The sequence below is a fragment of the Lolium perenne genome, chromosome 7, assembly GCF_019359855.2.
Source record: "Lolium perenne isolate Kyuss_39 chromosome 7, Kyuss_2.0, whole genome shotgun sequence".
Taxonomy (NCBI): Eukaryota; Viridiplantae; Streptophyta; class Magnoliopsida; order Poales; family Poaceae; genus Lolium; species Lolium perenne.
This window is the reverse complement of record NC_067250.2, coordinates 141,656,181-141,668,779: the sequence shown is the minus strand read 5'-3', so window position 1 is coordinate 141,668,779 and position 12,599 is coordinate 141,656,181. Positions and strand designations below refer to the sequence as shown.

Below are 12,599 nucleotides of genomic sequence, written 5' to 3'. Positions count from 1 at the left end.
GTGTAAAAAAAAGCATGGATCATCAAAAATTATAGATACGTTTGCGACGTATCAGCAGGATGCGTGCACTTTGTTGCAGCGTCATCAACGATGATGGCTTCGCGGAGGATTCTAGGCTAGTTCCGCGGTACGAGGACGCCAAGGGCGACTACCCTAGGCATGGTGGTGGTGGCCTCCTCCTCTGCTGGAGGTGGTCGACTGGTTGGTCTCGAAGGCCAGTTGGGAAGCGCGGAAGCCGGTGAAAACCAAGCTCCCGACTCCATTCACAACGGGCGATGACGGCGTTCACGCGCTGTTACCTTGCTAAAGGCATCGCCACTACAGTCCGTGTTTACCTACTCGTGCCGCTCCAGGGAAACCCATGATCCGTGGATCGGATGATGGTGGTGATCCCACGTCGTTTCCCTCACGAGGGCGTCATTCTTGGAGTTGTGCATGGCCAGAGGGACCAATGGATGTTTTCAGTGGTGGCCGAGCTGGATTGCATGTTTCACATAGACGTCGACGAGTCTTGGCGGCGTGGAGCAATGGAGTCTCTTTGCGACGGCCACGTGTTGATGGGTTCACACATGGAGGGGGTGATGTATGGATTCGTGGTGGCGTCATCGGCAAGATTGGCGAAGTTTATCAGGATCTTAACCTTCGAAATTGCTCGGAGGTTCGATGGCGGTTGTGGCTTCTGTGGCGTGTGCAAGACGTGCTTGCTAAGAGTCTGGTTAACCGGATGTACGCTATCGTTTCACCTAGAGTGCGTCTATGGGTATGCAATTGTTCCCGGTCCTGTTGAGTTTGTATGTGTCGAGTGGTGGCTTCGAATTTTGTGATGTATGTTCTTTGTCCGTTCGTTGTGGTACGTTTCAATAAAATGCAATATAAGTTGTATGCATCAATTGATGCAGAGGCTGGGCTGCCCCATTTTGAAAAGAAATCGGTCCGGCAATAGTTTTGGACAAAGAGGATTTTGAATTTGAGTGGGCACGTCTGATTGACTTCGAAAAATGCAAGGGATGCTGAACTTTTCCCCCGCAAAAGGAGGCAAAGCCCCCCGCCCTATATATACATGCTTTGATGTACACATACACAAATATATATCGAGCTTTAAGGTTTGGGGAATCAAGCAAATGCAGCCTGAACTTTAATTTATGGTCTATCTTCGCCAAGTGAAAGGAACCGAGCAACCAGGGTCCAGGGATCATCTTATTTATCTTTTGCAACCCAAACAAAGGGATGCCTCAGTGGGTGCAACCATCCTACTGCTTGTCAATACAGTAGTCTTATTCAAGTTTCAACTCATCTAGCTTGACATCTCGACCTCACACCAAACAACAAGCTTTGGCTTTATGTTATCAGTGTGTTGTCTTAGGGTAATTCTCATTCTCTGACATTCCATTGCTAGGTATATAGCTGAAATAATGCAATTATGCACAGAAAAGGCACGCACAAAATTGCCAGGAAGATCCAACAGAGCATTGCACTTATATACATTTTTGCGGTCATAACAATAAGAGCAAAACCAGATTCCAACCGCACAACTGTTTGTAGTTTCACTATCCAATCCAAAATGACAGAGTAAACAGGTAAAAAGAAGCACTGCAATGACAACAATGCACCAACGTCTGGCTCAAGATGGTAAATCAATCGATGCATACTGATCGCCAGTGGTGTGAATTCTGTAGCTTGGATGCAGGAGGAGCTCCCCAGCTCGCGGCGCGCCGGCGGCGGACCGGCACGGACGACGCCATGGTGCCGCTGTCGTCGTCGTTGCGCTCGCTGTTACTGAAGTCATGAAGGCCTCCGCCGTTGATGTCGCCCAGGCCCAGCATCGCGCGCAGTGCCTTCCGCGCCATGTCCTTGTGAGCGCCGGGCTCCGCCTGCTCGGCGATGAGGATGAGGGGCCGGTCGGCGCCCGCCGCTCTGGCGAGCCCCCGGAACCGTGGGCTCCCCATGCTCATGTCGTACAACGCCGCGACGCACCATTCCTCGAGCTCCGGCCTGTGAGGGTCGTCGGAAAGAATGGCGGTAAACGTCGCCACAGCGCCGGCGTCCATGAGCGCTGTCCGCCCCTCGACGCAGGCGGCAACGTTGCAGATCACCATGAGGGCCAGCCTGCGGACGGGCAACGGCCCGGTGGAATCGGACGCGATGGAGAGCAGGTTCTTGGCGGCTCCCGGTGAGCGCGCGAGCTTGGACTGGTTAACGGCGGCGAGGGAGAGGTGGTATAGCGCCATCCCAGCATCGCGGCGCGCTCTCTGGGCATGGCCGCCGGTGGTAAGGAGTGAGAGAAGAGGCGGCACGGCGCCGAGCACGCCGATTGCGGCGCGGTTGCCCTCGTGGAGGGCGAGGCCGAAGAGAGCGCCGGCTGCGTGCTCGCACGCCTCCGAGGCGCCGGCGCCCGAGCCGACCACCTCGATGAGCACCGGCACGGCGCCCGCGCGGACGATGGACACCCTGTTCTCCGGCTCGAGGGAGAGGTTGGCCAGAGCAGCGGCGGCGTCCGCGCGCGCCGCGTTGGAGTGGCGCGCGGACAGCAGCACGCGACGGAGCGCGGCGAGCAGCCGCGGCACGCACAGCGCCCGCCTCCTCGGCGCGCTCTCCCGCGTGGCCTGCCGCAGCGCCGCCATCGCAGCCTCCACCTCCCACTCCTCCCCGGACTCCACAGCCTTCGCTGCCGCTTCGCCCACTTCCCCCTCCGGTTCTTTCGCCACCTCCTTCGCGCGCACCGTGTCCAGCTCGACCGCTGTTATATCTGACGAGGAACGGGACGAAGACGACCACGTCGACGCAGCGGACGCCCTGGAGGAGCAGGACAGGTTAGACGACGACCTCCCTGGTGGCCGCGGCGTTGGCACCGTCCGGAGCACGGCCTCCCTTGCCGCCGCGGGGGAAGGGGCTGCAGGAGGGGTGCGGCCAGAGCGCGCGCGCCAAGTCCGGATGGCCGCCCTGAGCGCGTCGTTGGGTATGACAACCCCGCCCGGCGAGGGCGGCTCGCCCTCCGCGCCAGGCGGAGAGACCGAGAGCTCGGCGCAGGCTCGGACGCAGGCCCGCTCGTACGTCCGCCCCGACGACAGGATCACCGGGTCGGCCATGGGCGCGCCCAGGATTGGGCACAGGAACTCCCGCGGCACGTCCTCCTCTTCCTCCTCCTTGCCCGGCAGGGACAGAGCTGGAGCTGGAGGTGGCGGTGGCGGTGGCGGCTTGGAGTGGATGGACAGCAGCTTCCAGCGCCGTGCGCGCGCGGCACCCATGCTTAATTATCGGCTCGACAGACAGCGGCAGCGGCAAGGAGCTATACCAGCGCTTTGGTGCTTTTGGTGGTGCAATAATGGACGGTGGCTCACCGTCGCTTTTGGCTGGCTGGAGCCGTGTGCTCGCCCTTCTTTTCGCCGTGTTTAAGTATTGTGGCTTAGGAGACAGTGCGACTGAGGTGACTTAGCCTGGAAGGGATCAAGCTCATCACCGATTAGTTACTGGCAGTGAACTTCTACTCGTCCCGTTCCCGCATGCCTGCACCGGCTTCGGCGGCCTGATTGGTTCGCCATATATTCTTCCCACAGTCATGTCAAACTATATCAAATCCTGAATTGCAGTTTGTTTGGTTTAAAAAAAAAAAAAAATCAGCCTGTTTGTGTGCTTGATTGGTTGCTAAGGAAGCTGCAATGTGTTGTGAACTACGCAAGTCGGTCTGATTGATAATCTACAGGACTTACTTTTTAGTTACCACTTCTCGCAAGTGGTGATATTACCCTCAACAGTTCGAACAAAGAGATATCATAACATCAAATCAAATTAATAAGCGGGATTATTTATAACGTCATTCAATTCTAGCTACTTTCAAATAGCAGTTTAACACAAGTTAAGCCCTAGCTAAGAACGAATGGTAGTTCAGAACGCACAAGTAGTCGAGTCATACACACAAACTGGAGTATTTCATACCACAACGCATCATGGAAATTCTTCTCTTCTTCTTCTTCTTCTTCTTCAGATATGGTATGGCCTCTATGAGCCCACATAGTGTTCGCCCACTTCGGCCTCTTGTTCTTTCAAGCCATGTTATCGGTGGCAGCAACACCATGGCCAACATCAAATTCATCACGCTGGACGTCATGCTCGTTCGAGAAGAACGAATCAATGCCCCAACCTAAGATCCAATTATGCAGAATGCAACAAGCTAGAACTAGCTTAACCTGGGTGGAGAAGGTGTGGAAAGGCTTCTCGTAAAGGATTTTAAATCTGTTCTTCAAAGCTACGAATGCCCTCTCAACGGTGACCCTGAGGCTAGAGTGTCTGAGATTGAAGAGTTTCTTGGCATTTTTGGGGTAGAACCTTGCAGAGAACTCATTGAGGTGGTGCCTTGTCGACCTGAAGGGCTGGGAGAAAACCAGGGCGGCAAGCATAGCTGGCATCAGGTAGGTAGAATTTACCCTTAGGGATCTTCATGCCATCAATTCTCTTCAAACTATCAGTCAGAATCGTTGCATCATGAGCTGATCCTTTCCACCCAGCAAGCACATTTGTGAACTTCATATCAAAATCAATAGCGGCAAGCACATTATAGCTGGTGTAGTGCTTTCTCCCTCCGAATGCAAGAGACTGGCTTCTTGGCACTTTCGCTGTTATATGAGTACCATCAATGGCCCCAATACAATCCTAACATGACCGTGAACAAATGGTTAGGCATTTCTGTTGTAAAAATCTGAAGATCACAAGGTTCACCCTCAAATATGATGCACAAATGTGTAAATCAGTTGTACAGAGTGTTGCTCACCTTGAAATAAGGAAACCAGTGGTGGCTTTCAGCGATCTTGTTGGGAGTGCTGGAAGATGCATGCTTGATCATCTCTCTTCTCAGTTCTCCAATAGCATAGAGGGCTTCCTTGAAATACCTACAAACTATCTCAGTCGATCTCCTTCATGTGATATGGATGACTCGAAATCGTTGGTTGTGCACAATAACATGAAGGAACATAGCCACTTGCTCTTTGATACATGCATGTGTGGATGCTTCCCTTAGCAACTGACTACACCTTAATGTGTTCAAGAGTTGGTTGAAAGCAACTTTTTTGATCCTCGGCATGTTCACAGATTCCACATCGTCATTGTTGTAGATGTAGTTCAGATTGTTCATTCTATCTCTATCGCGGACAAACATTGGTGCATATGTCACATTGAGCCTAGTGTGGCGACGAATGGCTCTCGCGTGCATACAGAAAACACATGCCTGATTCACAACTACGAGTGCACCCGCTTGAACAAACATCTTCTACAGGTCGCCCTAGGCATTTTGATGTGGTAAAATCAGGAGCTAAATTGACACGAATCTAGGATAAATCGGCATGTATCTATGCTAAATCAGTAACCGTAGGGACGGGAGTAGGTTGCTCGAGCTTATAGTCCTATTGGCGGGCGTCCTCATCTTGCCAAAGCCGGAGATGGAGAGGATCAGAGGTTAATGGAGGAAGGGAGGGGTCGCCGCTCCAGGAGATCAGGAACTCTCAAACCAGTAGGACATCATGACAGAGAGGCTGCGGGAGACGGTCCTGAAGATCTCCGCCACAGATCTAGCTCGCTGCCACAGATGCACAAGAACAAAAGGCCGAAACAGGGTGGTTCTGTTTGGGGATGTTAGTACATTCGTGATTCGGATGTGCACGGTGAGCTCCAAACCGATATCATGGAAGAGTAGTGGAAGTGGAATGGTGAACAAAACAACTAGTTCTATCTTGATGTCATGTTGTTTATGTGCTGATTAGTGTGGTACTTTGATGAATTATTTGGTTAACTATTTGTGACGTGATGTAATAATTAAGTACTATTATGTTCTATTTATTTATATTTATTTGAGATAAATTCTCATATCAAGTGGTTTATACATGTGTGGAGATGAGATGCAAAATGAGGTGCGGTATGCGGCAGTGGTGCCCTATTTTGCATCATCTAGTGTAACATAGCTGCCCTATTTTACATCATCTTGAAAACACAAAACTGAGTTGGTGATGTAAAACCCACATTTTGGTGATGTAAATATCATAGGGCTCCTGTGTTGGGTGCCCTACTTTCCATTATCGATTGGAGATGCTCTACTGCGTTTCCGTGGATGATAAATGGTCTGAGAATTTTGAACTATAACAAGGTTTAATTTTTAAAATTGACTATGAAAAAGCATATGAGAGGGCTGGATTTCTTGCGTAAAATCTTTAGCTTAGAGGCTTTGGACCCAAAATCATCTCTCCAAATAAAATAGTGACACAAGGTGGTTCTAGGTATCAAAGTTAATGACGTGGAGGGTGAATATTTCCCGAGATTTGAGACAAGTGATCCCTTAGCCCCTTTGTTATTTAATTTTGTAGTTGATATCTTCTCTAAAATGCTAACCAAAGGTTTTTTTAGTGGACTAATTAAAAGCTTGTGCTCTGAGCATATTCCTGGTGGTGTGGTCAGTTTGAATATGCAGATAACATCCTCTACTGTTGCTGCAAAAAGATGGGAGAACAACTGTTAATTTTAAGCAATGTTGAGGAAATTGTTTATCGGTGTCAACTCGGTCGGCTCGTGATTAGTGATAAATGATTTTATTGGTTAATCGGTGATCATCTAGTAGCGATAAATCTTTGAATCGGACGATTTTTTGAACAGTGATTTTAAGTGGATCTTAACTTGCTTTGGCAAATATCTAGGTTTTTTTTGGCGAAAACGCAAAAGCCTTGCGTTTCGATACATTGATAGAAAAAGAAGGTTTATATGTACAAGCCCAAGAAAGGACCAACACCGCACCATACAACACAACCCGAAAGACCTAATCTAGGGGAGAAGTTGACAAAGACCCCGAGCCCCCGTGTCCGCCCATTGTCACGCTTCGGCCCTGATGTCGCCAAGCAATGAGGCCACCGAAGGACGCGCGTTGTAGAAAATCGCAGCGTTCCTGTGCTTCCATATCCACCACGCCGTGAGCATGATGAGCGACAAAGTGCCTTTGCGCAACTGGCGAGGGGCGGTCCGCACCACCAGCGACCACCACTCCGCGATGTCACCCTCAACCGTCGGAGGCCCTGAGGTGGGCCGAATCCACGACAGAACCTCGAACCAGATGGTCCTGGAGAACGAGCATCCGGTGAGAATGTGCGCCATAGTCTCGACGGAGTGGTCGCAAAGCAGGCATCTTGTCCCGTGGGGTAGCCCCCGTCGCGCCAACCGCTCGCTCGTCCAACACCGGTTGAGGCAAGTCAGCCAGATGAAGAACTTCACCCTAGGTGGCACCCAGGATTTCCAGTTCAACCTCCAGGAGCTTGATAAGACCATCCCCTGGAAGAGGGCGTCGTAACAGGAATGGGACGAGTACTGGGCGTCCGTCGTCCAACGCCAGATCATCCTGTCTGGTCCGCCGATAGCAGCATGCCCCTAAGCCTTCCCCATAATTGGACGTACTACAAGAGGGCCAATGCGCTTGGCGCACCAACTATGTCCGATATCCAGCTGCGCTCCACCAGCACCTGCTACACCGTGCGCCTCCGCGTGCGGCGCTTCGGGATGAGCGCATAAACCTCCAGCGCTATCTCCCTGATGGATTTCCCATCCAACCATCTGTCCTCCCAAAAGAGGGTGGATTCCCCGTTGCCCACCACCATGAAGGTGGAGGCCGCAAAGACATCCAACTCAACCTTCGAGAACTGCATGTCCAGCCCGCGCCAAGGACGCAGGGGGTCAGTCCGTATCCTCCACAACCAGCACACACTGAGGCTGATGGCAGTGCGGGCAAGATCCGGGATCCCCAAGCCCCCATACCGCAGCGGGCAGCACACCCTGGACCAGTTGACATGGCAGTGCCCACCATTAGCATCTGCCCTACCGGCCCACAAGAAACCACGCAGGATCTTGTTCACCTGCTTAAGCGCATTCTTGTTGAAGCTAAGCACAATGAGTTGGTGCAGCGGTATGGCTACCATCACCGACCGGACAAGCGCCAAGCGCCCAGCCCTCACCATCATTCATGCCTTCCAGGTAGGCAGCTTGTGAGCCAAACGGTCCACCACAGGCTGGAACGCCTCCCCCGGCAGCTCTCGGACGGAGAGAGGGATGCCGAGGTACTTGACGGGAAAGGGTGCCAAATGGATGTTAGAGTATGTCATGTGCCTGGCTATAGCCCATTAGTCTTAGGGTTAATTACAGATAAGGGTCGCTTGCTTAGGGGTCAAGTAAACCTCTCTATATAAGGAGAGGAGACGTATCAATCTAATCAAGCAAGAATTAAGAAGTAAACCCCTTCCCTCTTGCCATCGGCCGTGGGCAAGGCCCTCGGCCGGCCCTCTCGCGCCATCCCTCTAGCGCCACCATAACGCTTTCCCGGGTTCGATCATGTCCAGCCCTCTACTGAGTTCTTCCCACCCACTGCCGCCGCACTTCGATGTCCCCGCCATTCTCTCCCCGGCGGAGATCACCGTAGCCCTCCGCGATCTCGCCACTGCGGTCCAGGAGATCCACCTCTATTTGGCCGACCCCTACGGGCCGCCGCTGGCCGCGCCACCAGCCGCCACCACCGGGCCGCTGCTCCTGTCGTGGCAGCCGCCGCATTTGGCGGTCTCCACCGCGGTCGCCGCCACCACCCCGCCCTGGTTGCCGTGGCCATCCCAGCCCCTCGCGGGCCCCATCGTGGCCGTGGCCTCGCTGCAACAGCCGGCGCCATCGCCGCCCTGGTTGACATGGCCGTCCCAGCCCCTCGCGGGCCCCGTCGCGGTCGTGGACTTGCTGCAGCAGCCGGCGCTGCCGCCACTCAGCCCCGGGCCAGCTACGACCGTGCCGGCGGGAGTTCCGATCCAACAAGTACGGTTCCCGCCCTCACCGTCACCGCTTTCGTCTTGGATCGCTACCCGCCACGTGTCGGCGGCGGTGAGGCTGTAGGCTGCTGCGCGCGGCCTCCTAGCGCGTCGGCGTGTGCGGGAGATGCGTGGTCTGCAGCTGCCGCTCCTCCAAGTTGCCCTTCGCTGCGCACATGACCTCGCTCTCGTTCGCTGCGTCGGGGCTCTTGGGCATGCGGTTTCCCCCACGAGCGGCGGGCATGTTGTTTTTCCCGTGTGCAGCGACCTCAAAGTCTGCAACATCGGCGGTTGGGGGGGCGCACCCCTCCTCGACAGGAGCGCACCGCGTAACACCACTGCATTCCGCCGCCAGCCTCTGCGAGGGCGCCTCCGCTGGTCGCTCTTGCGACCTCTTCCAGGTGGCCATACACATGCACTCCTTTTGTCCAGCTGGTGTCCATGGGACCCAGGTGGTTGTACACGTCCACGTACATCGTGCAGATGGTGTCCACTTTTTGTTAAGGGGTCCAAAATAGAGCGTCCCAGCCCATTTCAGGTTGAGAATAATAAAACAAGCCGAGATGTAAAAGACTTGTTTTTAGGTGTTAGGTTTGTGTCGAGTCAAGTCATCGTTATAAGTTGGTTAGGTTGCAACTCGAGGATGATCTGCATGTCCAGGTGGGGTGTAGTGTTAGAGTAAGTCATGGGCCTGGCTATAGCCCATTAGTCTTAGGGTTAATTAGAGATAAGAGTCGCTTGCTTAGGGGTCAAGTAAACCTCTCTATATAAGGAGAGGAGACGTATCAATCTAATCAAGCAAGAATTAAGAAGGAAATCCCTTCCCTCTTGTCACCGGCCATGAGCAAGGCCCCCGGCTGGCCCTTTCGCGCCATCCCTCTAGCAGCACCATAACATTGGCACTCCATAATACTGATGTCTATTAACTTGGAACTTGAGGAATGCCTTCCTTTCCTAGATATAACAGTGTGTTACTGGTTTCTTTCCCATGAAGTAACTTGGTTTGGGAAAAGCCCCAGTTGAACCTGGGTGTACGTGAACCCAGGTTGGAAATGCATTTTCAAAATGTGAAAAAATTCTGAAATAAAAATATCGGGGTACGTATGCATGTTACATGTGTGCGTAGAAAGCTTTCGCAGAGAAACCACTTTTTTATTTCAGAATCTAAAAAAGACAAAATACGTCACATATATACTGCTATATAGCCCTGTAAAATTTCACTTTTTTACCGAGGCAAAATAAAATGTTTTTTCAGAACGAAACTCATGTCCAGGGCACATATTTGAGATCATCTTTGCAATCATTTTGTGTTTCTATTTTTGAAACATGTTTTGACATCACAAACACACTTTTGAAAAAGTGGGTTCACATACACCCAGGTTCACAAAAGCCGGTCTCCTTGGTTTGCCTTTACATTTTGAGAAACTTGAGAGGATTTGCACCCTCTTGTTGACAGTCTCTTAAAAGAGAGGAGTAAGTAGAATGGTGGGGTGGAGGGGGAAGCTTTTGCTTTGATGCTTTCCAGTCAAGTTGGAAGTAGTAATCCACTAGAGTCTATTTTCAAAATCTTTGTATGCTATTATTATATTGGGGGAGTGCAGCCCTGGGACCTCAAAATCCCACCCAGAATAAAATGTTCTTGTGGTTACTATCCCAAGCAAAAAAACATGACTAGAGATAACCTAAGAAAAAAGGTATTCCAAAACTCTTCGGATGCAGTTTATTTTTTTCGATAATGCAATGAAATAAAATTGATTAGACATTTGTTCTTTAACTGTTTAGTATCCAAATTGCTTGGTCAGATGCTTATGAAGTCTTTGATGTGATGAATACTGACTTCTTATCTTTGACCTCAAAATGGCTTAGCAATAAGAGATACTCGTACTTGCAAATGTGGAATTGATGAAACCACATTAAGTTCAGGTACCATGCAGAAACCCAGGCACGGAGAAGAAAATGCAGCAAAAACTTCAGAAGTAACCAAGCCCTGACAAGCCGATCTCGATCAGATCAATCTCGAGTTCTGCTACTACCGCTTGCTTGAATGCACGACTGAGATGGTTTGTTTGCTCAGTGATTACTAATGAAACTTGTCTCAACTTTGTACAAATTTGAATGTATCTACATAGTGAATAATGTCTAGATACACCTAAATTTGGGCAAAGTTGAGATAAGTTTCATAGGACGGAGGGACTACTACAAAGAGAGATATGTGATTAAAAATGAAGGATATGGCACATGTTTCTCCTTTCACTTGCAGAAAAAGAAAAGCGAGGGTTGTCCATGTGCCCCCCTTTCTTTCACTCGTAACTGCAGATTTGGCTCGAATTTTCTTTTAGACAATAGATTTGGTTTGATTGTTAGGAACCATGTAAGGTAAGCAAAAGAACTGCGAGAAAGGAAAAGGCTGCGCATTATAATACCTGAATGTGACAGTGTGGTCGGATCAGTGCAAGTGGTAACCCGGTTGCTGCAGTTATAAATTTTCATTAGAGCATCTAGAGGAGATACAGCACCAGAAGCAGCCGTATAACCCTCAGAGTATGAATAGGTTGCTTCATAAGCAGCACTCAGCAGGTTTTGCATTACTGCGTTTCGTACTGTATAAACCACGATCTGAAAACAGTTTCATTTTCTGGACAGATAAAAGGTACTGTAGTAGAAAATAATACGGTGGCTGATTAACGCTTATAGAAAGTTACAAATCATATTTAATAGTGGTCTTCAAACATGATAATATATACATATATACCGGGTGATCGTTTGGACGATGCGATCCCAGATGCACTTGCAGTCGAAAGCGGATGCAGAGGGAACAAAAGCAATAGGCTTTACAAACTAGATCCACGCTGCTCGAACAATGGGTGCTCCAAAAGCTTTCACAAGTCAGTGAACTCACCAACGCATTCCTTTTTCCTCTAGCAATTCCCAGCTCCATTAATTCACGCCTACAGAGTATTTAGCAGAATATGAATGTCGCAATCACTCTTTTTACTATAGATCATTATGAACATTCTGAGTATGCATGAGCTGTACAGTCCACTTCTTGCTTTTGGGGAGGTAGGTTCCTGGCAAAGATCCGAATCCAGCGGGTGGTATCTGAAGTTCTGGGCTTTTCTTCTTCTTTGGAGTAGCACAAGTACACCAATGAACTTTGCCACAAAAATATTTCCAGCGCATTCCCTTGTGCAATCTTCTAATGATCTCCACACTTAGTTGCAGTATGTGTAGTCAGCTCGAGCGGTAGGTGCTTTTGGCTCAAGAGCTCAGGTGATCTATTTATTTAAAAATATATTAGTATTTTTTGGCCTTAATCCCGTTATGTTTTTGAAGAACACAAGTTAAGCTATTGCCGCCCTTCAGTAAGGTAGAGGATCTGGTCCGTAATTTACCTTTAACCACACAAAAATGTTCATTAGGGACTCAGTATAGGGGTCCAGCTGAAGCTGTTCTTACACCCAAGGTCTTATTTAATCTGCATAGTACAAATCTATTGTATACATTTACAGTAATTACTTACAATCAGTGTTTTGATGTAACAATTTTTTAAAATTAGATTAATTTTATCAACATCAATTACTTACAACATTAATTAAAGTACATAACCTACTACAGTTTCTTACTTCTTGAGTTTGCACTAGATTAGCATGTAGCAGGGAGCCTAAAGTATATAAACCCAAGTGTAAGAAATTCTTGTACTCCCTCTGATTCATATTACTTGATGTTAATATAGATGTATCTAGACATATATATATTTAGTTGTAGATACATCCAATTTTGCATCAAGTAATA

General features: G+C 49.8%; 1 protein-coding gene across 1 annotated transcript; it reads right to left on the bottom strand.

Annotated features, from left to right (window-relative positions):
- Nucleotides 1–1,445: 1,445 nt before the first annotated feature.
- LOC127318612 (U-box domain-containing protein 39) lies at nt 1,446–3,384 on the bottom strand. Its single transcript, XM_051349097.2, has one exon. The coding sequence runs from the start codon at nt 3,243–3,245 to the stop codon at nt 1,635–1,637; it is 1,611 nt and encodes a 536-aa protein (XP_051205057.1). The 5' UTR covers nt 3,246–3,384; the 3' UTR covers nt 1,446–1,634.
- Nucleotides 3,385–12,599: the final 9,215 nt, after the last annotated feature.

What these genes read in the sequence shown, in the direction of transcription:
- LOC127318612 (XM_051349097.2), bottom strand. Translation starts at nt 3,245, where the DNA reads ATGGGTGCCGCGCGCGCACGGCGCTGGAAGCTGCTGTCCATCCACTCC.